Source organism: Trachypithecus francoisi, unplaced genomic scaffold (assembly GCF_009764315.1).
Source record: "Trachypithecus francoisi isolate TF-2019V2 unplaced genomic scaffold, Tfra_2.0 Lachesis_group17, whole genome shotgun sequence".
NCBI classification, from domain to species: Eukaryota; Metazoa; Chordata; class Mammalia; order Primates; family Cercopithecidae; genus Trachypithecus; species Trachypithecus francoisi.
The window spans coordinates 434,066-461,655 of NW_022681462.1; the positions used below are offsets into that span (position 1 = coordinate 434,066).

A 27,590-nucleotide genomic window follows, 5' to 3' on the forward strand; every position below is an offset into this window, starting at 1 on the left:
TGCCTTCATGATAAGTTCTGTCTTTAAGTCATTTCTTTCTTCTTTCATTTTAATATGTGATATTAAAAGAAACCACACAGCACCTTCAATATTTTGCTTAGAAATTTCTTCTGCTGGGTATCCTGGTTCATCCTTCTTTTTTTTTTTAAGATGGAGTCTCGCTCTGTCACCCAGGCTGGAGTGCAGTGGCATGATCTCGGCTCACTGCAAGCTCCACCTTCCGGGTTCACGCCTTTCTCCTGCCTCAGCCTCTGGAGTAGCTGGGACTACAGGCGCCCGCCACCACGCCTGGCTAAGTTTTTGTATTTTTAGTAGAGATGGGGTTTCACCGTGTTAGCCAGGATGGTCTCGATCTCCTGACCTTGTGATCCGCCTGCCTCGGCCTCCCAAAGTGCTGGGATTACAGGTGTGAGCCACTGTGCCCGGCCTCATCACTCTTAAATTCTGCCTTCCGTGCTTCAGCCCAGGCAACAGTGCGAGATTCCGTCTCAAAAAAAAAAAAAAAAAAAAAAATCTGCCTTCCATAAACATGAAGCCACTGGGCGTGGACACAATTCAGCCAAGTTCCTTGTCACTATAAGGATGGGCTTCTCTCCAGTTTCCAATACCTTATTCCTCAATTCCCTGTGAGACCTCATCACCATCCATATTTCTGCCAACATTCTGATCACAGCCACTTTAATATCCAGGACATTTCAGACTTTTCCTGCAGCTCTTCTCTTCTTCTGAGCTCTTAATGTTCTGTTCATGGTGACAGGCTTTTTTCTAGTCTGCTCCTCCAGACTCTTCCAGCCTCTACTCCCTACCCAGTTCCAAAGCCACTTTCCCATTTTTAAGTATTTGTTATCACGACACCCACTCTCAGTACCAGTTTTCTGTCTTAGGCTGTTTTGTGCAGAATACCACAAACAGGGTAATTTATAATGAACAGATATGTATTGGCTGACAGTTCTGGAGGCTGGGAAGTCCAAGATCGAGGGCTCGGCATCTGGGGATGGCCTTCCTACTGAATCATCATTCCATGGCGAAGAATAGAGAGAGAGAGAAAGAGAGAGAGAAAGTAAGAGGGGGCAAAGCCACTCCTGTGATAATGGTGTTAGTCCATTTGTGAGGGTGGGGCCCTCATGGCCTAAACACTTCTTGCAGGTTCCACCTCTGAATACTGTTACAGTGGTGACTGAATTTCAACATGAGTTTTGGAGGGACAAACATTCGAACCACAGCAAATGGGGACTTTGATGGGGACAAGGTGGCCCAGGACTAGCCCCTGGAGAAGGAGGAGAAGGGCCACGCTGGGGGAGAGGTAGAAAGGGAAATGGCTGAGTTTGTTGGCATCACAATTTTGCCCTGAGCAATCTTCTGCAAGTTAACATCTAAACACACGGAGCTGGAGCCCTAATCAATAGTAAAAGTCCAAGTTTCCTATAGACAGTGCTCTAATGTTACTTTGAAAAGCCATGTAGCTACCTTCTTGTCTCATCTTCCATTTCTGGGTAATTTTGACTTCCATGTCCTGGTAGATGACACCAGCAGTCACTCAGTTCCCCAGGTCAGAAATGCGGGGTCATTCTGGACTCTGCCTACCCCACCCTGGTCAAGTCAACAGCTAGAAACTCTGGCTTCTTCATTCCTGACACCTCCCGCCAGTTCCCTTCACTCCATTCTCTTCACTGTGAAACCCTGTGGCCAGAGTGACCATTCTGGAGTGGAAATCAGACAGCTCTTCATCTGCTTTGGGCCCTTCGATGGCTCTCGTGCCCACCTGTGCCTTGGCTCACCTTAGACTCTGTGCTCAGGTGCTCTTGACACCAGTTCACCTGCTGTCACTGGACCTGAGTCTTGGAATATTCTCTTTTTCTCTGATTCTCCTGCCCACTCTGTGCCCAACAGGTATAAACATCAGGGAATGCTGGGGCCTGGGACAATCTGCAGGAGGCAGGTTCTGCCTAGAGACATTAAAATTAAAGCCGGCGCCGGTACTCCATAAACTCACCCAAGGAAACATAGCTGGGAGAATCCTACCCAGCACGTGTTCCAGAGCAGCTCCCATGCACAGGCACTGTTCCAGGGCCGGGTATGGCAGCGAGGAGACCCGAATCCCTGCTGCGGTCACCCTGCAGAGGGAGAGACCAACAGTATACGAGGTGTCTTAGTCTTCTCTGGCTGCCATAACAAAATAACACAGACTGGAGGACTTAAACAGCAGAAGTGTATTTTGTCCCAGCTCTGGAAAGAAAGTCTGAGAAGAGGGTGCCAGCAGGGTCAGTTTCTGGTGAGGGCTCTCTTCCTGGTGTGCAGACGGCTGCCTTCTTGTTCTGTCTTTATGTGGCCTTTCACTGCATGCACGTGGAGGCAGAGATAGCTGTCTCTCTCGCTCTTTTTATTTTCTTTTTGTTTTTGAGATGGAGTCTTGCTCTGTCGCCCAGGCTGGAGTGCAGTGGCGTGATCTCAGCTCACTGCAAGCTCCACCTCCCGGGTTCAAGCGATTCTCCTGCCTCAGCCTCCTTAGTAGCTGGGATCACAGGCATGCACCACCATGCCCGGCTAATTTTGTATTTTTAGTAGAGATGGAGTTTCTCCATGTTGGTCAGGCCAGTCTCAAACTCCTGACCTCAGGTGATTCGCCCACCTTGGCCTCCCAAAGTGCTGGGATTACAGGCATGAGCCACCACACCCAGCCTCTCTTACTCTTCGTATAAGGCTACCAATCCTATGGGATAAGGGCTCAACCTTGTGACCCCATGTAACCTTGGTTACCTCCTAAGGACCCTATCTCCAAATACAGTCACGCTGGGGGTTAAGGCTTCAGTGATGAATTTGAAGGGACACAGTTCAATCCAAAGCACTAGTAAACAGAAATCTGCATATGCCAGGGAGCAATAGCCCAGTGAAGAGAGAAACAGATGAGGATAGAGAGAAATGGAAGTGTCCCTCTGAGGAGGAGGTGACATTTGAGCAGAAGCCGGCAATAGTGGGACCCTACAGGGAGAGCGTGCCTGGTAGGTTTGAGGGGCACCCACATGGCTAAGGTGGAGACAGTGAAGAGAGAGACATGGGAGATGAGGTCAAAGCTGGGGAGCTGGGGACGCTTATCAGCCATCTAAGGACTTTGAATTGTATACTGAGAGCTTGGGGGAAGTTGTGGAGCAGAGGCGTAAGTGATATGTTTACACACTAGCTTCCTCTTGCACATTTGAAGACTAGACTAACAGGGTCCAGGGTGGAAGCCTTGGGCCTGGGTGGAGGGAGGCGAGGGGAAAGGCAGGCTCAGAGGCAGAACACGTGTTGACAGTGGAGCTGGCGGGACTTCGACATGGGCTGAGTGTGGCACCTCCAGAGCTCCGGCAGGTAGAGTTGCATCAACTGAGCGGGTAAGGCTGTGGGTGGAGCAGGTTTAGGGGGAGTCTCGGGAGCTCACTTGAGACATGTCCCCATAACAACCTCCCAGACATCCAGTGCAGATGGCAAGGACGCAGGTGAGCCCGGAACTCAGGGGAGAAGCTGCCCACATCCCTGATCAAGGCTAGACTTCAAGTGACTTTCAGGTTTGGCAAGTTAAATGAGTAACATCTTTTCCTCATTGTTCTCGTGCATTTTCCATACTAATGATTTTGAATACCTCTGTGTGGGCCTTCCCAGCTTCCCCCTCTGTCAGTTGCCTTTTCACCTTCTCTGACCCTTTCTCCTGGGATTGCTGTCTGCTTTCTGTTTTGTCCAAGCATCCAGGGTTTCTTCCAGACCAGAGGTGTCTGTTCACATGCTCTCTCATTTTCTCTGGCTCTGGGAAAATGAAATTGTAACCAATTCAATTAACCTCTAATAAACATATATTTAATATGTGAGTTATAAAGAATAACATACTGAACACCAGCAAACCCACCCTCCCCTGTCCCAGCCCCATGGAGGTTCCCACAGCCAGATCTGTATGTGTCACTCCTTGATTTTTGTTCTTATAATTTTATCTCTTATCTTCCCTACAAATATAGGATTCAGTTGTTCTTGGCTTTGAATTTTATGAAAAATGGACTTCTACTGGTTTCCTAGGACTGGTTTTTCATTCAGCAAGATGTAACTTGCTTTGTGTTAACACAGTTCACTCATGTTTTCACTGCTGTGTACTATTTCATCAGGTGCATACACCACAATATGTATTTTTTATTTTTTCATTTTTATTTATATAGTTTTTGAGACAGGGTCTCACTGTGTCACCCAGGCTGGAGCGCAGTGGTGTGACCATTGGCTCACTGCAGCCTTTTTCCTCCTCAGCTCAAGCAGTCCTCCCACCTCAGCCACTTGAGTAGCTGGGACCACAGGCACCCGCCACCACACCTAGCTAATTTTTGTATTTTTAGTAGAGATGGGGTTTCGCCATGTTGCCCAGACTAGTCTCAAACTCCTGGGCTCAAGCGATGCTCCTGCTTCGGCCTCCCAAAGTGCTGGGATTACAGGTGTGAGCCACCTAGCCCGGCCTAAACCACAGTCTATTTATCTGCTCTGTTGTCAGTGGACATTTGGTTGATTCAAGCCATTATTGTAAAGAGTGCACCCATGGTTGTTCTTATATGTGTCTCCTGAGCACTTGGATGTAGCATGTATACTAGGAGAGGATTCCTGCGTCCTAGGCCCAGTGTTAATTTTATACAAAGTGTTAATTTTATACAATTTATGTAATACATAATTCCTATGAAAATTGCAGATAGATTTCCACAGTGTTTGTACCAGTTCCCACATTCACTAGAGCCGTGGTCCCCAGCCTTTTTGGCACCAGGGACTGGTTTTGTGGAAGAGAGTTTCTCCATGGATGATGCTGGGGGAGGGGATGGTAATGGGCATCAGGCATTCAATTCTCCTAAGGGGCGTGTGCAACCTAGATCCCTCCCATGCACAGTTCACAGTAGGGTTTGCGCTCCTGTGAGAGTTTAATGCCGCTGCTTATCTGACAGGAGGTAAAGCTCGGGCGGGAATGCAAGCAGTGGGGACTGGCTGTAGATACAGATAAAGCTTCACTTGCTCACCTGCCGCCCACCTCCTGCTGTGCGGCCCAGTTCCTAACAGGCCTCTGACCAGTACCGGTCCTCGGCCCAGGGAGTTGAGGACTCCTGCACTAGAGTGTTTCAGAATTACCATTGATCTACGTCGTTACCCAAAACCTTATTTTTTCATTATTATTATTTCTTAGCAATCTAGGAGGTACTGCATTCTCATGCTAATTTACGTGTCCTGTTTGTTACTGAAATCGAGCCATCTTTCGGGTTTGTATCCATCTTTCTGGTTTCCTTTTCTGCTGATACGTGCTCTAGAAATTCCTCTTTCATCATTTGCTGCGCGCTATCTTCTTCTGTTCCGTTGAGTGTCTCACTCTGACCTTTGTTGAACAGAAATCTTTAATTTTGAGGTAATCAGATTCATCCTTTTTTTTCCTTGTGGTTTGAGCTTTTGAAGTTTTAAGAAGTCTGTCCACAAGCTTAGGTTAACAAGAGGCTCTTTTACATTTTATTATAGCTCTATCATTTATCGTTCACATTGGGATCTCTAATGCAACGGGAACCTACTTTTGCATGTGGGATATGGAAGGAGTCTAGATTGGTTTTCTTTATATGGCGATCCAGTTTCCCTAACACCATCTACTAAACCCTCTGACCTTTCTTCCCATAGCTTTCATGAAATTCCCTCCTATACCTCAGCCTCTTTTTTGAGCTCTCTGGTCTGTTTATTGTCTGTTCTTGTACCAACCATACAATTTTTATTACAATGACTATACAGCATGTACCAGTGTCTGAGAGAAACTCCGCCCTTGTTATTTTTTCTTTTTAGATTTTTATGAACTTTTTATTTCTCCATATACATTTCAGCATATGTTTACCAAGCTTTCCAAAAAAATATCCAACTGGATTTTTTTAATTGGAATTGCATTGAATTTACTTACAGATTACTTTGGGGAGAAAGGACATCCTTATTTTATACGGCCGTTAAGATGGAATGCCTCATGTATTCAGAATGTCTTTCCATGTAGAGGTCCTTTGAGTTTTTATTACTACTTAGAGATACTCTTTACTTTTATTGCTATTGTGAGTGTTTATCTTGGTATTTTTAATTATATTTTCTAGATGGTTATTACTGGTGTAGAGAACTGCTATTGATTTTTGTATCGATTAATCTTGTATCTGGCAACCTTACTGAACTCTCCTGTCTGTTGATTCTTTTAGTCCCTCTAGGGACCATATCATCTAAATAATGTTAATTTTATCCTTTACTTCCCAATTCGTACACTATTTATTTCTTTTCTAAATTTCCTAAGAGCAATGGCAAGACGTTGAGTAGTAGGGACTGTGGCCCAACTTGTCCCAAATATTAAAGAGAGTGTGTCTAAGCTTTTGCCATTAAATCCAATATTTTCTGTAAATTTTTTTGTAAATATGTGATTTGCAAATATAAGCAAATCAAGTTAAAGAACTTCCCTTTGACTCCTGGTTTGCTGAGAGGTTTTTTTTTTTTTTTTGTCGTTTAATTATAAATAGACATGGAAGCTTATCAAATACCCTTTCTACGGTAAGATTTTCATGTGATTTTTCCTCGTTATGTTCTTCCAGATAAAATCTTCTTGATCATGATGTACTTTTTAAAAAAATGCCATTGGCTTCATTTAGCTAACATTTGGTTTAGGGTTTTGCACCTGTCTTCAAAAGTGGCATTAGGCATACGTTGTTCACTCTTGTGTTGTCTGATATGGTTTGGAGGTTTTTGTCCCCCCTCACATCTCACGTTGAACTGAATCCTCAGTGTTGGAGGCGGGGACTAGTGGGAAGTGTTGGGTCACGGGCACGGACCCCTCCTGAATGGCCTCGCACCATGTTCACAGTACTGAGTGAGTTCTCTCCCTGAGTTCATTTGAATCTGGCTTTTATACAGTTTGTGTAATACATTAGACAGCTGTCACCTCCTCCCTTGCGTCTCTTGCTTCCACTCTTGCCACATGACCTACTTGCTCCCTCTTCGCCCTCCACCACGATGGGGAGCTTCCTGAGGCCCCCAGCAGAGGCAGATGCCAGCACTGTGTTTTGTGTACATCCTGCAGAACCACGAGTGAAATAAACCTCTTTTCTTTAAAAACCATGCAGTCTTGAGGATCACTTGAGCCCAGGAGTTTGAGACCAACCTGGGCAACATGACAAAACCCTGTCTCTATTATAAATACAAAAACTTAGCTGGCTATAATGGTGTGTGCCTGTAGTCTCAGCTACTTGGGAGCCTGAGGTGGGAGGATAACCTGAGCCTGGAAGGCTGCAGTGAACTGTGATTGCACCACTGCACTCCAGCCTGGACAACAGCGTGAGACCCTGTCTCAAAAAAAAAAAAAAATTTACCTAGTCTCAGGTAGTCCTTTCTAGCAATACCAGAATGGATTAACTTCCTTGACCTTATGCCTCTTTTTTTTTCTTTTTTTTTTTTTGAGATGGAGTCTCTCTCTGTCTCCCAAGCTGGAGTGCAGTGACACGATCTCAGCTCACTGAAACCTCCGCCACCAGGAGTCAAGTGATTCTCCTGCCTCAGCTTCCCAAGTAGCTGGGATTACAGGCATGAGCCACTGTGCCCACATAATTTTTGTAGTTTTAGTAGAGACAGGGTTCTGCCATGTTGGTCAGGCTGGTCTTGAACTCCTGACCTCAGGTGATCCACCCGCCTGGACCTCCCAAAGTGCTGGGATTACAGGCATGAGCCACCGCACCTGGCCCCTTATGCCATCTTTTAATCAAAATTACAATATTGACCACATGGAGATCATCCACGATCCTTGTAAGAGCGGTTTTCTTGAAGTGGAGTAAGTTCGAGGGAGAACAGGAAGAGAGGAAGTGAAGGCAAGGAGTTACAGGAGGTGAGAAAAAGGCTTCGGGGAAAATATGGTGAAGGAGTTTTGTTGTTTTTAATGGAAGAAATAGCAGCAGGTTTGGAGTTTTTGTCTTACTTTGTTTCTTGGCCCTCGGGAAAGAGGATTAAGTCCATTCTACTCTGTAGTTCGTGGGGTACCATCAGCCTTGACCCATTTATAGTCTCTCATTTGTTTTTCCTCTTTTACGCCCCCATTTCCCTCCTCCTCATAGCTAAGTATTCTAATATTTTCTAATTTAAATTAATGTAAAATTTACCTTTTTGGCTGTCTAGTTCCATGAATCTTGATACATGCATAGTCATGTAACCATTACCACAATCAAGATGTAGAACAATTTATGTTAATTTAATTTTTATTTTTATTTACTTACTTTTTGGAGATGGGGTCTCTTGTCGCCCAGGCTGGAGTGCAGTAGTGTGATCATAGCTCATGGCAGCCTTGAATTCCAGGGCTCATGCATCCTCCCTCCTCAGCCTCCTGAGAGGTCGGACCACAGGCGTGCACCACCACTCCTGGCTGAGATATAGAACAATGTCATCACCACAAAAAATTGCCTTATACTGCCTCTTTGGTAGTCAGCCTCCAGGCAGCCACTGATCTGTTCTCTTCCCCTGTAATTTTCTGTACTTTTATCTCTTCCAGACTGTCCCATACATGTTTCAGACATGATCTGCCTCTGGAGTCTGGACTCTTTCACATCATTGCATATGCGATTCATTCACGCTTTGTGTGTGTCAGGAGTTTGTTCCATATTGCTGCTGAGTACCTTTCCTTGTGTGATGTACCACAGCTTATCCACTCACCGGTTGGAGGGCATTTGGGTTATTTACAGTTTGGGGCAATGTTCAGTAAAATTGCTGTAAGCATTTGCCTAAAGTTGAATATAGTAGCTTTCATTTCATTTGGGTAAATAACCAGAAATGGGATTGCTGGGTCTTCTGGGAAGAGCCTCTTTATAAGAAAGTGCCAAGCTGATTTCCAGCGTGGCAGTACCACTTCTCTCTCCTGCCAGCAACAGAGAGTGGTTCCTGCTGCTCTGCATCCCCCCACCGCAAGCGCCCGACGTTGTTAATATTTGTTACACAAGCGATTCTGGTAGGTATATAGTAGCATTTCATTGAGGTTTTAATTTGTATTTCCTTAATGGAAAATGATGCCAATCCTCTTTCTTGTGCTTATTTACCAGCCCTGTATCCTCTATAGTGAACTGTTTGATTAGGTTTTTTGACATTTACTAATTTGAGTCCTTTGATTTCTTACTGTGGAGTTTGGAGACTTCTTTACATATTCTGAATATCCTTTGTCAGATATGCAATTTGCAAATATAATATTTTCTCCCAGTCTGTGCTTATCTTTTTATTTAACAATATTTCTGTAATCCCAGCACTTTCGGAGGCTGAGGCAGGCAGATCACTCAGGAACTCCTGAGGTCAGGAGTTCGAGACAAACCTGGCCAACATGGTGAAATCCCGTCTCTACTAAAAATACAAAAACTACCCAGGTGTGGTGGTGTGTGCCTGTAGTCCCAGTTACTCGGGAGACTGAGGCACAAGAATCATTTGAACTCGGGAGGCAGAGGTTGCAGTGAGCTGAGATCATGCCACTGCACTCCAGCCTGGGTGACAGAGCCAAACTCTGTCTAAGATAAAATAAATAAAGTAGGCCGGGTGCGGTGGCTCAAGCCTGTAATCCCAGCACTTTGGGAGGCCGAGACGGGCGGATCACGAGGTCAGGAGATCGAGACCATCCTGGCTAATACGGTGAAACCCCGTCTCTACTAAAAAAATACAAAAAACTAGCCGGGCGAGGTGGCGGGCGCCTGTAGTCCCAGCTACTCGGGAGGCTGAGGCAGGAGAATGGCGTGAACCCGGGAGGCGGAGCTTGCAGTGAGCTGAGATCCGGCCACTGCACTCCAGCCTGGGCGACAGAGCAAGACTCTGTCTCAAAAAAAGAACATAAATGAATAGAATAGAATAGAATAGAATAGAATAGCAATATCTTTATTCTTCTTTGACAAAATTATTTTAGCTATTCTAGTTCCTCTGTCTTTCTAGATAAATTTTAGAGTATGTTATCTGTGTGTACAAAAAGCTCTTGCTGGGATTTTGGTGGGAACTGTGTGAAATCTGTAGATCATTTTGGAGATGATTGGCATCTTTGTAGCACTGGGCCTTTCACTCCATGACCATGGTTATGTTTCTTTCCTCATTTGTGTCCTTCGTGATTTCTTTCATCAGCATTTTGTAGTTTTTGGCATATATGGATTATATACATGTTTTGCAAGATATATACCTAAGTATTTCATTTGTGAGGTGAGCAATTGTAAATGGTATTGTTAAGTTTTGGTTTTTTTATTTGTGTGTAAGATTTTTATTCTAATTTGATTTGCATTCCAAAGGAAATTACAAAATCCATTCACTTCTTTATATAAAACAGTGACTTAATTTTTTTTTTTTTTTTTTGAGATGGAGTCTCGCTCTTGTTGCCCAGGCTGGAGTGCATGGCACAATCTCGGCTCACTGCAACCTCTGCCTCCCATGTTCAAGCGATTCTCCTGCCTCAGCCTCCCAAGTAGCTGGGATTACAGGCACCTGCCACCACACCCGGCTACTTTTTGTATTTTTAGTAGAGACAGGGTTTCGTCATGTTGGCCAGGCTGGTCTCGAGCTCCTGACCTCAGGTGATCCACCTGCCTCGGCCTCCCACAGTGTTGGGATTACAGACATGAGCCACCGCGCCCGGCCTGTGACTTAACATTTTAATGCAAATTATGAAACATGATAAAGTTGCAGGACAAACTAGGCTAGTTGCTTGGAGTAACAAGTTTTTAAGTCACCGTTTTCTGCCTCCATGCTAAGGATAACCTAATTAGTGATCAGCTGTGCTGTAATAGCAGCATAACGCTGAGACTTTAGTAAACAGAAAAACTGAAGATCTTCTCCAGTTCTCGGCCAGGTAGTTTTCTATGCCTTCTCATAGTGGCAAACAGCAAGTGTGTCACCAAAAGTGAGGATCTAACAGCATAAGAATGACACAGTGGACTTTGGGGACTCTGGGAAAAGGGTGGGAGGGGGGTGAGGGATAAAAGACTATAAATTAGGTTCAGTGTATACTGCTGGGGTGATGAGTGCACCCAAATCTCACACATCACCACTAAAGAACTTACTCATGTAACCAAACACCACCTGTTCCCTAAAAACCTATGGAAATAAAAAAAAAAAATTAAGTGGGAGTCATAACTATTTTGCCATCCTTCATTTCTCTTACAAAATTTGTGCCTTTGCCATCCCATTTCTGTCTGTGGACACGTTTGTCTCCATCCAGACTAATAGCAGATGTACTCTAACAGTGTACGGTGTCTGTCAGCAGCCCTGGTTTCTCCAGGTGATTGAATTTGCTTTGAGTCCTGGTCACCACTTTGTCTCCCTCCTACTGACAATCACTGTTGGTTTGGTCACATTTCCACCTGCCCAGTGGCAAAGCCTACACCTTTGATGACCCTTCATGTAGTCATCAGAGTTCTGACTGTCCTTCAGCTTCCAGGTAGCACCAAAAGCCCCCACCATCCTTCCCTCTCCCTGGTTAGCTCCAAAACAGATAAAAGAGACCGGAGCAAGGATCTTGAATCTTACTGCTACTGAAATTCAGGAGACACCTTTGCCTACATTTTGATTTCTAATTGTTCATGACTGATCTATAGAAATGTGATTGATTTTTGTATATTGACCTTTTTGCTTGTGGGGAAAACATTCTGTTTTTTACCATTAAGAAGAGGCCGTGACGGGCGGATCACGAGATCAGGAGATAGAGACCATCCTGGCTAACCCGGTTAAACCCCGTCTCTGCTAAAAAATACAAAAAAACTAGCCGGGCAAGGTGGCGGGTGCCTGTAGTCCCAGCTACTCGGGAGGCTGAGGCAGGAGAATGGCGTGAACCCGGGAGGCGGAGCTTGCAGTGAGCTGAGATCTGGCCACTGCACTCCAGCCTGGGCGATAGAGCGAGACTCCTTCTCAAAAAAAAAAAAAAGAATGATGTTAACTATAGATTCTGTGTAGATGACTTTTATTAATGTGGGGAAGTTCTCTTTCATTCCCAATTCTTTTTAATGAACAGATGTTGAATTTTGTCCAATGCTTTTTCTGCATCAATTGATATGATTATGTATTTTTTTCTTTTTTAGACTGTCAATATGGTGGATTACGTTGATTTCTTTTCAAATATTAAATTAGCCTCATGTTCCTGGAAAACGCCTCTTGGTGTGGTGTATTATCCTTTTTATTCATCAAAGGATTCAATTTGCTAATATTTTGTTGAGAAATTTCACACCTGTGTTCATGAAGAATGTCACTTGGACTATTGAGGTTATCTTTTTCACCTGGGATGAATTTGGGTAGTTTGTAATTTTTCAGGAATTGGTCCATTTTATAGATGTTGTTGAATTTGTGTCTAAAGACGTAGTCATAATATCTCCTTTTTAATCCTTTTAATGTCTGGAAAGTTAGTACTTATTTCCTTTGTTTCCTTCCTGATATTGGTAGTTTATGTCTTCTCTCTCTCTTTTTTTTTTTTTCAATTTTTTCAATTTTTTTTTTTTTGAGATGGGGTCTTGCCCTGCTGCCCAGGCTGAAGTGCAGTGGTATGACCATGGCTCACTGTAGCGCCAATCACCCAGGCTCAGGTGATCCTCCCACCTTAGCCTCCCAAGCAGCTGGGACTACAGGTGCACGCAACCATGCCCAGGTAATTTTTTTGTAGGGACAAGCTCTTGCTATGTTGCCCAGGCTGGTCTTGAACTCCTGGGCTCAACCAATCCACCTCCTCAGCCTCTGAAACTGCTGCGATTACAGGCGTGAACCACTGCACTCAGTCCATCAAGTGAATTTTTAATTTTAGGTATTGTTTGGTTCAAGCTTAGAAGTTCCATTTTGTTGTTCTATTATAGTTTTTAATTTTTCTACTAAGATTCTCGTCTATTATGCTTTCTTTATTTCTTTCAATGTGTTGATAACAGTTGTTTCAAAGTTCTTTTCTAATAATTCTAACAATAAAAGTCTAATAATTCTGCTTATCCTTTATCTCTTTATTATGGTCACATTTTCTTGCTTCTCATGTGTTTTTATTTTTTGTTGTATGTTGGACATTGTGAAAGGGATCGTGTAGGGAATGGATTGTATTGTTTTAATATAAATGCTAACAAACTTTAGTTTGGCAGGTAAAGTATTGGCCAACTCACGTGATCTTCACATACTTTATTTTAGGCTTTGTTAGAGTAGGTTTGTTTTGACTTTGTCGTTGGGCCTAGAGCATGCGCTTACTCAGGGATGTGGTTCACAGTCCTAAAGCATAGCTTTTCTGGATTCCAGCTAACACCTGAGTTGCTTAGGGAGGTAGCTCCACTCTGGCTGCGCCAGTACTCCAGTTTCACATCACTGCGTGAATTCTCACACGTCCTTCTAAGTACCTTTTCCTGTGCTTATTGGCCAGTTGTATATCTTCTTTTGTGACGTGTCCTTGTCTTTTGCCTATTTAAAAATTGAGTTATTAGTCTTACTGTGTTAATTTGTAGAAGTTTATTATGTATTCTGGAAATGAGTCCTTTGTCAGATACATATACTGGAAATATGTTTTTCCAGTCTATGACTTGAGTTTCTTAATGGCTTTATTATAAGGTTTGTGGCTATGCTTATATTTGTCACGGATTTTTTTTTTTTTTTTTTTTTGAGACCAAGTTTTGCTCTGCTGCCCAGGCTGGAGTGCAGTGGTACGATCTCAGCTCACTGCAACCTCCAACATCCTGGGCTCAAGTGATTCTCATGCCCCAGCGTCCTGAGTAGCTAGGATTACAGGCGTGCACCACCACACCCGGCTAATTTTTTTTTTTTTTTTTTTTTTTTGTATTTTTAGTAGAGACAGGGTTTTGCCATGTTCGTCAGGCTGGTCTTGAACTCCTGACCTCAAGTGATCCACCTGCCTTGGCCTCCCAAAGTGCTGGGATTACAGGCATGAGCCACTGTACCCAGCCTGTCATTGATTTCCACTCTTATTTTTATTATGCTCTTTCTTCTATTTACTTTGAATTTAATTTGCTCCGCATTTTTTAGATTCTGACTCTTGAAGCTTATGTCATTGCTTTTACACCTGTCTTCTTTTCTAATAAAGGAATTGAAAGCAATAAATTTCCCTCTCAGCCCAGCTTTACCTGCATCCAGCAAATTTTGATGTGCTCTGTTTTGTTTTTTTTTTTTTTTTGAGACGGAGTCTCGCTCTGTCGCCCAGGCTAGAGTGCAGTGGCGCGATCTCGGCTCACTGCAAGCTCCGCCTCCCGGGTTCACGCCATTCTCCTGCCTCAGCCTCCCGAGTAGCTGGGACTACAGGCGCCCACCACCTTGCTTGGCTCATTTTTTGTATTTTTTTTAGTAGAGACGGGGTTTCACCGTGTTAGCCAGGATGGTCTCGATCTCCTGACCTCGTGATCCGCCCACCTTGGCCTCCCAAAGTGCTGAGATTACAGGCTTGAGCCACCGCGCCTGGCCTGCTCTGTTTTTTTAATCATTCAATTCAAAATATCTCAAAGTGTGATCACCTTGCAGTTTATTCTCTGACCTATGAGCTAATTAGAAACGTATTGTTTATTTCCAAATACTTGAGATTTTCTAAGTATCTTGTTCTGAATTTTAACTTAATACCATTATAGTGAGAGTCTGTGTTCCAGCATCTGATATATCTTGGTAACCACAGGATATGCTTTTGAAAAGAATGTGCGTCTACAATTATACAGTGTTCTATAAATATTAATTAGGTCAAATTGGTTGATGGTGTTTTTCAAACCTTTTATATTGTCACTTGTCATACCATTTACTGGAAAAGGATGCCAAAATCTTGCAATTATGATTGTGACTTACTTGTTTCTCTCTTTAGTTCTGAATTTTTTGCTTCAGGTATTTTAAAGCTGTTACTAGGTGATGTCTATTTTAGATTATTCTGCCTTCTTGATGAATTAATCCTTGTATCATTATAAGACATCCAGCTTTCTTAATGTTTTTCCAGTCTTTTATTTTAATTTTTTTTTGTTTTGTTTTTTGAGATGGAGTCTCACTCTGTCACCCACGTAATGGTGCAGTCTCGGCTCACTGCGATCTTCGCCTTCTGGGTTGAAGTGATTCTCCTGCTTCAGCCTCCCGAGTAGCTGGGATTACAGGTGCCTGCCACCACACCCGGCTCATGTTTGTATTTTCAGTAGAGATGGGGTTTCACCATGTTGGCCAGGCTGGTCTGGAACGCCTGACCTCAGGTGATGCGCCCGCCTCTGCCTCCCAAAGTGCTGGGATTACAGGCGTGAGCCACACCCCCTGCTTTAATCTATCTTTGTATTAGGAGTATCCCTCTTGTAAACAGCATCTAGTTGGATCTTGCTTTTCTAGTCTGAAAAGTCTGCCTCTTAATCAAAGGATTCTTACTATCCATCCGTCCATCCATGCTGCCGTGTGTACGTCTGTCTGCTCCACGGCACAGTTCTTCCCAGTGTGCAACCTCCGTATTCCGCCTACTCATCCTGCCTGCCGTAAACCCGAGTTACCTCCAACCCTCCCACCAAAAATGCTGTTGCTGCGAGCATTCTTGTGCAGGCCCCTAGGCAGGGGAAGGGTCTATGTGGGATGCTTGCCTGGCGTGGGATGCTGGTTTACAGGGTTTGCCTTTACTTAATATGACTACGGATTCCAGATTCTACCGTATGTCTATATGGTGATGGGAATGATCCAGAAGAGAGGACAAGATGATGAGGAAAGAGTGGGAGACTTGCTGGCACCACTTGCCTGAGTAGGTGAGAGGGGTCAGGACCCACTTGCACAAGAGACAGGTTTGCCTTTGCTGGGAGCAGGCACAGTTCAGCCACGGGGCAGGCAGGGGTGCAGACGTCTGCGCCAGGTGCAGGCAGGTGGGTAGGTGTGGGGTGAGGGCTTGGGGAGGTTTTCCTCCGTGGCTTCTGTCTTCTCAGTGAAGTGGGAAGCAACATGAGGGTAAGGATGGAAGAGGAGATGCTGGAAGCTAAGGGGAAGGATGGTATGAAATAGTTGTCTTGGAGACTGGGAGCATGTGTCGACCAAGGAAACAGCCCGATTGCCCAGCAGCTTTCAGGATGCTCTTGTGGTTAGTAAGAGTGGGCAGTGCAGGCTGTCTTTCCCGCCACGCTCTCAGGAGAGGCCTGGGTATGGAGCAAGCTCAGCGCAGGACCAGTGCCCGGCACCATGCCAGCCACCATGGGCACAGGATGAGCGATGCAGGACAGCTGCCCCTGAAGAGCTCACTGTGCAGTGGGAGAGGCAGCAGCCAGCACCAGCCATGCAGGTAATTATGGATCACCACCATTCTGTGTGGCCCAGGGGAGACAGGGCGACAGGGCGGCAGGGCCCGTGCGTCCTGGGTCCGTGGGAAGGTGGCCATCTCTAATTATGAGAGGGTGCTGCTCAGCAAGGTGTGGGCACTCAGTGCTGTTTCAGCTCTAGCTTTATTTTGCATTGTAAAAGTGATGCATGTCACACCAAAAGAAATTAGGAAAATGTTTTTTAAAATCATAAATAAAAAAGTAAAAATCACCTGAAATCGCACCTCCCCCCCAGATGTAGCCATGGTTAGTTACCAAGTTTGTGTGTGTGTGTGTGTGTGTGTGTTTTTGAGACGGAGTCTCGCTCTGTCGCCCAGGCTGGAGTGCAGTGGTGCGACCTCCGCTCACTGCAAGCTCTGCCTCCCGGGTTCACGCCATTCTCCTGCCTCAGCCTCCCGAGTAGCTGGGACTACAGGCGCCTGCTACCGCAATCGGCTAATTTTTTTGTATTTTGGGGTTTCACCGTGTTAGCCAGGATGGTCTCGATCTCCTGACCTCGTGATATGCTGGCCTCAGCCTCCCAAAGTGCTGGGATTACAGGCGTGAGCCGCCACACCCGGCCTTGTGTATTGATTTTAAAGGACAGGTCTGATCCCTGCCCCCACAGCCCTGGAGGTCTAGCCTCCTACCCAGGTGTGAACAACACTCCTCTGCCAACTGCAGCTGAACAGTGTCGCCTTAGGCTTTGAGGGCCAAGGAGGCACCCTCTACATTCCTGGGGGAAGTCAGGGAGGGCCACATGGAGGAAGTAGTCTAGGAATTGGATCTTGAAGTTCAGGGATCCCTCATGCCTGACTTGCTGTCTTTCCCCCTCCTGTATCTCCTCGTTCAGTACCTTTTAGGATAAGAGCAGCTCCCACCTTGTCCCACTGTGCAGCTGACAGGGGGGCACACTGCAGGGGCTGCGATGGGGAGGCCTGCCTTGTTGGGGGCAGGAAAGCAGAGGCATAGCTCTTGCGTGGGCCACTCAGTCACACCCCCTCTGTTTGTGCAGTGCACAGCCTGTGTGACTGTACATGGCAGTCATGTACGGAGAGTTCTTCCACCCACTATTTTGGCCCATGCCCTCACACCAGAGCATGATGGAGGAGCAGGGCTACAAGCCTCACCCTCTCTCATCTGTGTCCCACTCCAGACAGCAGCGACGGTGAGCTGGAGCTGTCTGCGGTGCGCCACCAGCCGGAGGGGCTGGACCAGCTGCAGGCCCAGACCAAGTTCACCAAGAAGGAGTTGCAGTCTCTCTACAGGGGCTTTAAGAATGTGAGTGTTCCCCATTCCCCGGGGAGAGGCCTTGGAGACCCGGGCCCAGGGAGACCTGGAAACTTCTCCGTGCCACAGTAAATATCCCAGGGGCCTTTAAGCGGCTTCTGTGTTGTGGGAAGCTGTCTGGCGGGGGCAGGCCCCGGAATGGGCGTCACTGAGGCTGCCACGCTCCTCCCTCCGTGTCTCTGCTGCTGGTACACAGGAAGAGGGTATGGGGGAGCAGTCACCCCCTTCCTATTCACCCCACTCCCTCTCACCCCACCCCTGCCTAGGCTTTCCACAACCCAGGCCAGGAGGTCTCAGCAGTGCCACGGGCAGCAGGCAGCCTCCAAGGGGGTGGAGAGAGGCCAGCCAGGCACCATGCGGAGTCGGGCTTGGAGCTGGGGGTGGCTGAGGGCTGAGGGGGTGCCTTCCTGCTGCAGGAGTGTCCCACGGGCCTGGTGGATGAAGACACCTTCAAACTCATTTACGCGCAGTTCTTCCCTCAGGGAGGTGAGTCCGAGGCAGGGCAGCCCTGCTGTGTCCCGAGTGTGGAGGGAGGGGACCCTCCTGCTGCCCCTTGCATCCTGGAGGCTTGGTGCTGCCCCTGTCCCATGGAAAACAGGGACTCCAAACCAGGAGACAGTTAGCACCCCCAGCTGGGGTTGCCTGGGGTGGGTGATGAGTCACCAGGCAGCCCCGACACACCCCAGCCTCTTCCTTGCCCTCCCCAGATGCCACCACCTATGCACACTTCCTCTTCAACGCCTTTGATGCCGACGGGAACGGGGCCATCCACTTTGAGGTAGGTCCCCACGGATTCCTCCCACCTGTCCTGCCCCTGTGGCTGCCCGGCTGAATTCCTGCCCTGGCGTCACTCTCAGGGCTGTCGAGAGAGCCGTGGTCCTGGGTGGGAAGGATCTTGTGAGTCACCCTGGGAACGAGTGGATGTGGCTGGCCCTGGGCCAGTGAGCTCTGGGATGTTTGACTTTGCTGGGCCGGTACCACGTTCTCAGCCTTTTCTTCCATTTGAGAGTTTGTAGCCAGCTCTGCCCAGTCAAGGGAGCCCCCGAGGCACACACGGGTGGTAGTGACCCAGCAGGAATTTGCATTTTCAAAGGGATCAGGGCTTAACCCAGAGGCCTGGTTTGCTGATGGTGGGATGTGCGACCTCCGTTTTCAGAATTTACTCCTTGTTACCCAGAAAATAGGCCAGAAATATCTAGAAAACTTCCCAGCCGGAGCAGCCTCCAGGGCTCATCCCAGCTGGGCACTGAGAGTGAAGCCTGGTGTTACCCACTGGCGGAAGGAGAAGCCTGTCCCCCACCCAGACAGTTTCCCTGTGGGGCCCGGCCCGGGCTCCTCCCCAGCCCCGCCACGAGGGATCATTGGAGAGGGGCCCCATCTGCGGAGCCCAGGACGCTAAAAATAGCTACAGGCGAAAAGCTGAAACCGCTTTGGGGAGGAAAGCCTTGCTGAGAGCCGGCTTGATCGATATCCCGACAACTTGGCTTCCAGGCCAAGGGCAGCTAACAGGAAAGCACAGAGAAGCACATGGGGCCAGAAGGCCCCGGCCGCACGGGGTAATAATAACTCGTCGATAACCTGTGCGGGTTATTTTTATGCCGCGAGCCCGCTGGGCACACTGACGCTCCCCGCCTGCCCTGTGACCACAGGACCCCTCCACTCTGAGCCACACGCCGAGGGCTCTGCACATAGAAGCAGACCGTGTTTTCAAATCTTGTGTTCAGATTGGAAATACCAACCCCACAGCACACAGAAGGCACCCGGTTAGCATGGAGGAGCCTCAGGGAGGACTCAAGGTCCTTTCCCTGCCCCTTCCTCCTGGGGTCTGCCAGAGGATCCCCCCACCAGCCTCCCACGGCTGCACCCTCACTGGGGCCTGGTGCCCTCTGGGGCTTCCTCCCCACTCTGCTGGCTTCCTGCTGGGTGGGTCTCCTGGTTCTGGGATCCCTGATCTTCCTTTCTCTTGCTTTACTCTCTGTGTGTTCAGGGGCTCACTGCCCAGCCGCTTCCTATAAAAGAGGATGTGAGCTGTAACTTTGGAGCCTTTGAGCACCTGGGAGTGTCTTTATTCTGTTCTTACTCTTGCTTGATCCACTGTAGGGACCAGCCCTCCCAGGGGTGCTGTTCTCCTTCAGAGCGGGGGTGGCATCCTTCCCTGGGCCTCCTGCCTCAGGCGCTGCTGCCGACACTGTCCCGTGGATGGAACCTGATTTTGCTTTTTCTGTTTGACTTTGCTTTTCTCTCAGAAAGTTTATAGGATCTTCTCTTTGCACCCAATGTGCTAAAATTTCACTATGATCTATGCCTGCAACTCAACGGCAGGATGTTTTCACGCATTGTGCCAAGACTTGGTGGATGCTGGAGATCTCTGCCTCCAGTCTGGGAAATCGTGTTTCCTGATTGCTCCGACCCACTCGCCTCCGTTTTCTCCCATTCTTCCTGAACTGCCTGTGGCCCAGCATCGGCCCCTCTGGAGTGCACCTCTCACTATCCTCTTTCTCCCCTATGTTCCAGCTGTTTGCCTTCTCATTCCACTTCCTGGAAGATTCCATGTGCTCTCCCAACATTTCTTCCAAGTCTGTCATTTTGCTTTCTTATTTTTAATTTCCAAGAGCTCTTTCTTTTTTCCAGTTACCCCTTTTGTATGACATCCTATTCTTATTTTAGTGATGCAAGATTTCTAATCTCTGAACCTAGTAGTTGTTGTCGAGTTTTTTCTCCTGGGATAATTTTTGTTCTTCCAAATCGCTTTCCTCTGTCTCTCTCTGTCATGATACAGACCTTCCTCCAACCCCAAAAATCTAACACTTGAGGGGCCTCAGGGCCTCGGTGCATGGCCCTGTCCCTTGCCCTCTGACCGTCCTCCATCCCACTTCGCTGGCACAGCCCTTTTCTCACCCCTTTCTTTCAGAGTAGCCTGGGAGGGCCCCAGGGTGCGGGGAGGGTTTCACCTTTAAACCTTCCAAGAGGTAGGGGGAAAGCCTGCTTTCTACCAACTGCTGTAACAAAACAGTTGAAGTTGGCCGGGCGCGGTGGCTCAAGCCTATCATCCCAGCACTTGTGGGAGGCCGAGACGGGCGGATCACGAGGTCAGGAGATCGAGACCATCCTGGCTAACACGGTGAAACCCCGTCTCTACTAAAAATACAAAAAAAACTAGCCGGGCGAGGTGGCGGGCGCCTGTAGTCCCAGCTACTCGGGAGGCTGAGGCAGGAGAATGGCGTGAACCTGGGAGGCGGAGCTTGCAGTGAGCTGAGATCCGGCCACTGCACTCCAGCCTGGGTGACAGAGCGAGACTCCGTCTCAAAAAAAAAAAAAAAAAAAAAAAACAGTTGAAGTTGTCACGTGGAAACCATTTGAACTGTCATATTTTGTCACATTAGTAATAACATGTCACATGCCAAAGGCAATGGCCACACACAGTATGTCATGACTCAAGAGCTGAGCACCAGGGTTGGGCAAGGAGGCCCTGGGATTAAATCCCAGCACTTTTGAAGGCCAAGGTAGGAGGATTACTTGGGGCCGGGAGTTAGAGAACAGCCTGGACAACATAGTGAGACCTTCTCTGTCGGTATAAAATAAATCAGCCAGGCATGGATTACTCCAAGTGGTCCCAGCTACTCAGGAGGCTGAGGTGGAGGATCGCTTGAGGCTGGGAGTTGGGGACTGCAGTGAGCCGTGATGGCACCACAGCATTGCAGCCTGGTGACTGTCTGAGACTTTGTCTCTAAAAACAAACCACAAACAAAAAGCTGAGCATCATTCCTCTAGCTTTTTCATCTAGAAGTTTTCAAGCACCTTTGCCATGCAGATGCTTGGTAGACTCAACACAGAGCACCTCCTTTATTAACAGAGCACCCCCAGGCGTCTCCCGAGGCAGCACGGCATTAAACGGTCTAGGACACCATATATATTTGAATGTCTTTATCTGACATCAGTATCGGCTACCATGCCACTCCTGACACACATGCAGACACATGCGCGTGCACTCACCCAGGTGCACACACAGGTACACTCAGCCAGGCGCACACACAGACAGGTACACACACCCAGGTGCACACACAGATGCACACACTCACCCAGGTTCACACACACAGGTTCACACACCCAGGTGCATACACACAGGTTCACACACCCACACAGGTGCACACACCCAGGTTCACACACTCACCCAGGTTCACACCCTCGCACCGGTGCACACACCCAGGTTCACACACTCACCCAGGTGCATACCCTCGTACAGGTGCACACACTCACCCAGGTTCACACCATCACACAGTTGCATACCCTCACACAGGTGCACACACCCAGGTTCACACACTCACCCAGGTTCACACACCCAGTGCACACACACAGGTGCACACACTCACCTAAATGCACACACTCACACAGGTGCACACACAGGTTCACACACTCAGTGCGCACACACAGGTGCATACACACAGGTTCACACACACAGGTGCACACACACAGGTTCACACACCCAGTGCACACAGGTGCATACACACAGGTTCACACCCTCACACAGGTGCACACCCGTGCATGCGCTCACACGCGGGCACACACTCATCCTGTGCTGACCTGAATGGACGCTGTCCATCTCTTCGGGAGGCTCTGCGCCTGTGGAGACGTGAATTTCAGTGGAAGCCACACAGCAACTGGAACTAGAACCTGGGCAGTGATTGGATTTTCACGCCCCGTCCTCTCTTTCCCCATAGGACTTTGTGGTCGGCCTCTCCATCCTGCTGCGGGGCACAGTCCACGAGAAGCTCAAGTGGGCCTTTAATCTCTACGACATTAACAAGGATGGCTACATCACCAAAGAGGTAGTGGGGCGCTGGGGGCAGGGGCTGTCCCCTCCTCCCCTCCTGCTGCTCTACCCACCACTGCTCTTCCTCTCCCTGCCTCTGCTGCCCACCTGTCTTCTCCCGCTCTCCATCCAGAGACTGGCCCCCGGGACAGCAGCCAGTGGGCTCTCCTCCTCTCCTGGGCCCTCGGTCCTGGACACCCAGGTGTGGAGGGTGGGCTCACGTACCCTGCACCACACATCTCGGTCCAGCTCAGCAAGTGTTCCAGTCATCCTGTCTTACATGGAAGGCCTGGGGGAGACTTCAGTGGAGAAGCCAGAGGTCCTGGCCTTGGCCCCCACCAAGTGAAGGGGGCAGTGTGGTCCCTTAAGGCACGGGTGGAGATAGGAGCCCTCCCACACGGGCCCACAGACAGGTTTCGTTTGATCCAAGCACTTTTTCTGCTACAGTGTCACATTTTGGAGATAAGCACATAATCCATCTCCCACTTCTCTGGGAGATGAGCTTCCCCTAGAGTCAGAAGCTCGCTCTGGGTGCCCGGGAAGCGGGAAGGCTCCTCTCTGCAGCTCGTCTGGCCCCTCACACTCACTGGCCTGGAGGTGCCCTGCACTCTTGGACGCTGCCTGCTCCCTTTGGGCCCTCACAGCCACCCCAGCCTTGCAGCAGGCTCATGCCAACCTCCCCCTCCAGGAGATGCTGGCCATCATGAAGTCCATCTATGACATGATGGGCCGCCACACCTACCCCATCCTGCGGGAGGACACGCCGGCAGAGCACGTGGAGAGGTTCTTCCAGGTGAGCGCGCGCCAGCCCCGCCTAGGGAGTGGGACCTGGCAGAGAAGGGGCTCTCTCTTTTGGGCCCCCTCCCCTGGGCAAGTGGCTTGCCCCTCCAAGCCTCCCCACTGCTCATGAGGAGGTTAAACTTGCCCCTCCCATCTGGCTGGTTGTCAGAACCCCTGAGAAGCGAATGACACCACCACTCTGCCCTGTGGACCTCATCTGGGGCCCAGGGCTGGGATCCCCAGGCAGCTGACCCCGGGCCAGAGCTCCATGCCGCCTGAGAGTTGTATGGCTTCTCCAGGAAGATGCCCTGGGAGAGGAGCGGGTTGGGGGCCTTCAGGTGTATGCATGGGGGCCACAGGGGCCGCAGGCTTTGCCTCGTGCTTGCTGGGGCCACTAGACATGGGCCATCCTGTGACTCAGTTGCTCCCTCTGCCCTGGCTGCCTCTCAGGGAGGTAAGGCAGTCAGATGAGCTGGGGGACAGATTCTGGGAAACCCAAGCCCAGAAGGCTCAGGGAAGTGGCCCAGGGGAGCAGTGGGAAGATGCTTGGAGCCTCAGCCGTCGGTTGGGAGGTAGCTATGAAGGGTGCATTATGTGGCCTGGACCCAGAGGAGTCACAGGGGACAAGTCGGAGTGGAGGGAGCCCACCCGCCCATCTACCCACATGTGACTTCTGCGTCCTCAGGCCAGGGGCAGGGCTGTCTCTGCTGGGGCACAGACTCACCTTGGGCGTGGCTTGGGTTGCAGAAAATGGACCGGAACCAGGATGGGGTGGTGACCATTGAAGAGTTCCTGGAGACCTGTCAGAAGGTAGGCAGCACGGGAGGCCGGGCCACAGTTCTCTACAGGCTCTGCTACAGAGGCGGGTGGTTGGCAGCGCCCGCCCCTTCCCTCACCCCAGTCCCACCCCTGCCAGCCCAGGACGTGGCAGCTGTCCTTGGCCCCTCGCCACCTCCTGGGCAGCCCCAAGCTCCACTTGCCCTCTTGTCTGAGTCTCCTCCTTCCCACCCACCCCTGCAGCCCACAGCATCCCCCGACTCCCACCACACCCTCCCTCAGCCCTGCCCCTGGAGAGCCTCAAGTTAGGGGCACACATGGGGCCAGCCGGAGGGAGAGGGTCACTGTGGGGAGGCACCAGAGCCTCTGCAGTGTTGCTGCTGGCCCTTCCAGAGAGCACCTCGGGGCAGGACGCTGGGCCTCCAGTGCCTCGACTGTCGCACTCCCAGAGCAGTCCTGGTTAGCCCTCGCCTCTGCTGGAGGCCAGCCAGGGTCCCCTTCATCAGCTTGTCCCAGATGGGCTTGCAGTCAGGAGTAGGGTTGAAGACAGGCTGTGCCTCACCAGCCGGGGACCTTGGACCAGCTACTTCACCTCCCTGTCCCCCAGCTCCCCTCCACCCAATGAGATAGACAGACAGGAAGTTGACGCAGGCTCCAAGTCCCTGGCAGGAATCTGCTCAAGGGGGTCGGATTTGGAGCCCACCCAACACCTGACCAGCCTCCCTTCCTCTCTCCACGCAGGACGAGAACATCATGAGCTCCATGCAGCTGTTTGAGAATGTCATCTAGGACACGTCCGGAGGAGTGCATGGCCATGGCCACCTCCACCCCCAAGAAACCTCCATCCTGCCAGGAACAGCCTCCGAGAAACTTTTAAAAAATAGATTTGCAAAAAGTGAACAGATTGCTACACACACACACACACACACACACACACACACACAGATACAGCCATTCATCTGGGCTGGCAGAGGGGGACAGAGGTCAGGGAGGGGCTGAGTCTGGCTGGGAGCCGAGTCCAGGAGCCCCAACCAGCCCCCCGAGGCCAGCGAGGCGAGGCTGCCTCTGGGTGAGCAGCTGACAGAGCAGGTCTGCAGGCCACCAGCCGCTGGATGTCACCAGGAAGGGGCTCAAGTGCCCCTGCAGGGGAGGGTCCAATCTCCGGTGAGCCCACCTCGTCCTGTTTTCCATTCTGCTTTCTTGCCACGCAGTGGGCCGGCTCCGGGCTCCCCTGGCCTCCTCCCCACAGCCACTCCCTACCCACTACCTACGCTTCTAGAAAGCCCTTTACCTCAGGACCCCAGAGGGACCAGCTGGGGGGCAGGGGAGAGGGGGTGATGGAGGCTGAGCCTGCAGCTTTCTGGAAATGCTTCCCTGGGGGTCCCGGGACCCCCTGCCACTCCACTGACCTGGAAGAGCTGGGTACCAGGCCACCCACTGTGGGGCAAGCCTGGGTGGTGAGGGGCCACTGGGCCCCATTCTCCCTCCATGGCAGGAAGGCGGGGGATTTCAAGCTTGGGGACTAGTCATGGTGGATAATCCGAGGGCACTCTCTGCCAGCTCCACAGGGTGAGATGAGCCTTTCCTTGTCCTAGTCCTGGTTCAGTGGGAATGCAGTGGGTGGGGCTGTACATACCCTCCAGCACAGACTGTTCCCTCCAAGGTCCTCTTAGGTCCCGGGAGGAGGCACGTGGTTCAGGGACTGGCAGCCAGGGAGCCCGGGGCAGAGCTCAGAGGGGCCTGGGAAGGGGCGCGTCCCTCCTCTTCCTGCAGTGCCCCTCCTGTGGCCCAGCGGCTTGGCTGAGCCCCCTCTCCTGAAGCAGTGTCACCGTCCCTCTGCCCAGGCTTGCCCCAGCCTTGCACAAAAAGCACAAGCATTCTTTAGCAGCTCAGACGCAGCCCCGGTGGGAGCCCAGCACACTGCTTCTCAGAGGCCAGGCCTCCTGCTGGCTGAGGCTTGGGCCTAGTAGCCCCAATACGGTGGCCCTAGGGAAGAGGCCTGGGGGTTCTGCTCTGTGCCTGAGATCAGCAGGGCCCCAAAGCCCAGCCCGGCTGACCAACATTGAAAAGCACAAACCCTGGGGACTCTGCTTGGCTGTCCCCTCCATCTGGGGATGGAGAATGCCAGCCGAAAGCTGGAGCCAACGGTGAGGGCTGAGGAGCCTGCGGCTGGGTGGTCAGCAGAAACCCCTGGAGGAGAGAGATGCTACTCGCACCTGCCCGGGCCTCACTGAGAAAAAACCTGGTTGGAGGCCGCACGACCCCTCCAGGAACATTCCCACATAATACATTCCATCGCAGCCAGCCCAGCTCCACTCAGGGCTGGCCCGGGGAGTCCCCGAGTGCCCCAGGAGGCTAGCCCCAGGGTGAGCAGGGCCCTCAGAGGAAAGGCAGTGTGGTGGAGGCCCCTCGGCATTCAGGCACAGCGTGGCCTCCCCCGCGGAGCTGCACGGACACCCGGCTCCAGACTCCAGGCTGACTGGGGGCCTCTGCCTCCCGGAGGGCATCAGCTTTCCCTGCCTCAAAGATCTTCTCCCTCCCCTCTCCCCCTGCCCAGCCCTCCCAGCTGGTGTCACTCTGCTAAGACCAAGGCCTCAGGAGAGCGTCCCCACCACACCCCTGCCCACGTTGACCTCGGGGCCAGACTGGCTGCACAGCCCAACTGGGAGGGGTCTGCCTCCCACGCTGGGACCAGACCGGCCGCATGTCTGCATGGCAGAAGCGTCTCCCTCGGCCACGGTCTGGGAGGGTGGTTCCTGTTCTCAGCATCCACTAATATTCAGTCCTGTATATTTTAATAAAATAAACTTGACAAAGGAGAGGGATTCCTGTTGGCTTTATCCCAGCTCTGAACTTCAGCTCAGCTTTTCCCACCCCTGCTGCCATTAGCCACGGATCCTGCCCCGAGCTGTGCTGGTAAACGTCTGAGAACTGGCTCTAGGGGCAGAGAACACCCCTCAAATTCTCAGGCTCGCAGTGTGACCTCACTGAGGCCGAGTGAGGCTGAGGTGCACACAGTGGGCCTTCGGGGCCTTCCTGGAGCCTCCCCACAGACCCCACAGGGCAGGAGGACTTCTTGAGGCACCATGTGTATTTCACCCCCAGATAATTTTTCTTTCCCAGTTGTGGGAAGTCACTCTGGGTGTCCCCTTGGCTGGAGAGTGAGGGCCACGGGGCAGAAGAAAGCAGTATTTGCCTGAGCACATCTCCTGGTGTTTATTTTCAAAAGTGTAAGCCCTGTGAGGACAATGACGGAGAAGGGACAAGATGAGAGCCCGGGGGAGGGAGGAGGAGGGTTCCCCAACTCCCCAGTTCAAATGGAAGAAATCCAAACACATCCTAAGCAAGCGAGAGAAAAGGGAACTCACCTAACCATGTTACAGTGCATCGCAGAACACCAAAGACAGATGACAAAGACAGCCAGAGGTGGACTGACGGCCAGCTCTCCTCAGTGATAGTGATGCGGAAAGACGGGAATGGCATGTCCAGTTTGCTGAGAGAAAAGTAACTGCCAGCCTGGACTTTTACAGCAGGCAAATAAAATATTCTCATTGTGGCATGGTGGCTCACGCCTGTAATCCCAGCACTTTGGGAGGCTGAGGTGGGTGAATCACCTGAGGACAGGAGTTCAAGACCAGCCTGGCCAACATGGTGAAACCTCATCTCTACTAAAAATACAAAAA

General features: G+C 50.1%; 1 protein-coding gene across 3 annotated transcripts in view; it reads left to right on the plus strand.

Annotated features, from left to right (window-relative positions):
• KCNIP3 (potassium voltage-gated channel interacting protein 3) overlaps positions 1–26,732 on the plus strand; it is a 91,715-nt gene extending 64,983 nt beyond the window's left edge. Inside the window, exons 4-10 of one of the 3 annotated variants that reach the window (XM_033238825.1) lie at positions 17,407–17,531; positions 17,957–18,026; positions 18,248–18,318; positions 22,259–22,366; positions 23,039–23,143; positions 23,878–23,940; positions 24,649–26,732. In XM_033238825.1, the coding sequence (XP_033094716.1) occupies positions 17,407–17,531; positions 17,957–18,026; positions 18,248–18,318; positions 22,259–22,366; positions 23,039–23,143; positions 23,878–23,940; positions 24,649–24,696 (590 nt within the window). In that variant the 3' untranslated portion in view covers positions 24,697–26,732. The remainder of the gene's footprint in view (positions 1–17,406; positions 17,532–17,956; positions 18,027–18,247; positions 18,319–22,258; positions 22,367–23,038; positions 23,144–23,877; positions 23,941–24,648) is intronic. The other 2 variants (XM_033238827.1, XM_033238828.1) reach the window with 2 other exon arrangements.
• Positions 26,733–27,590: the final 858 nt, after the last annotated feature.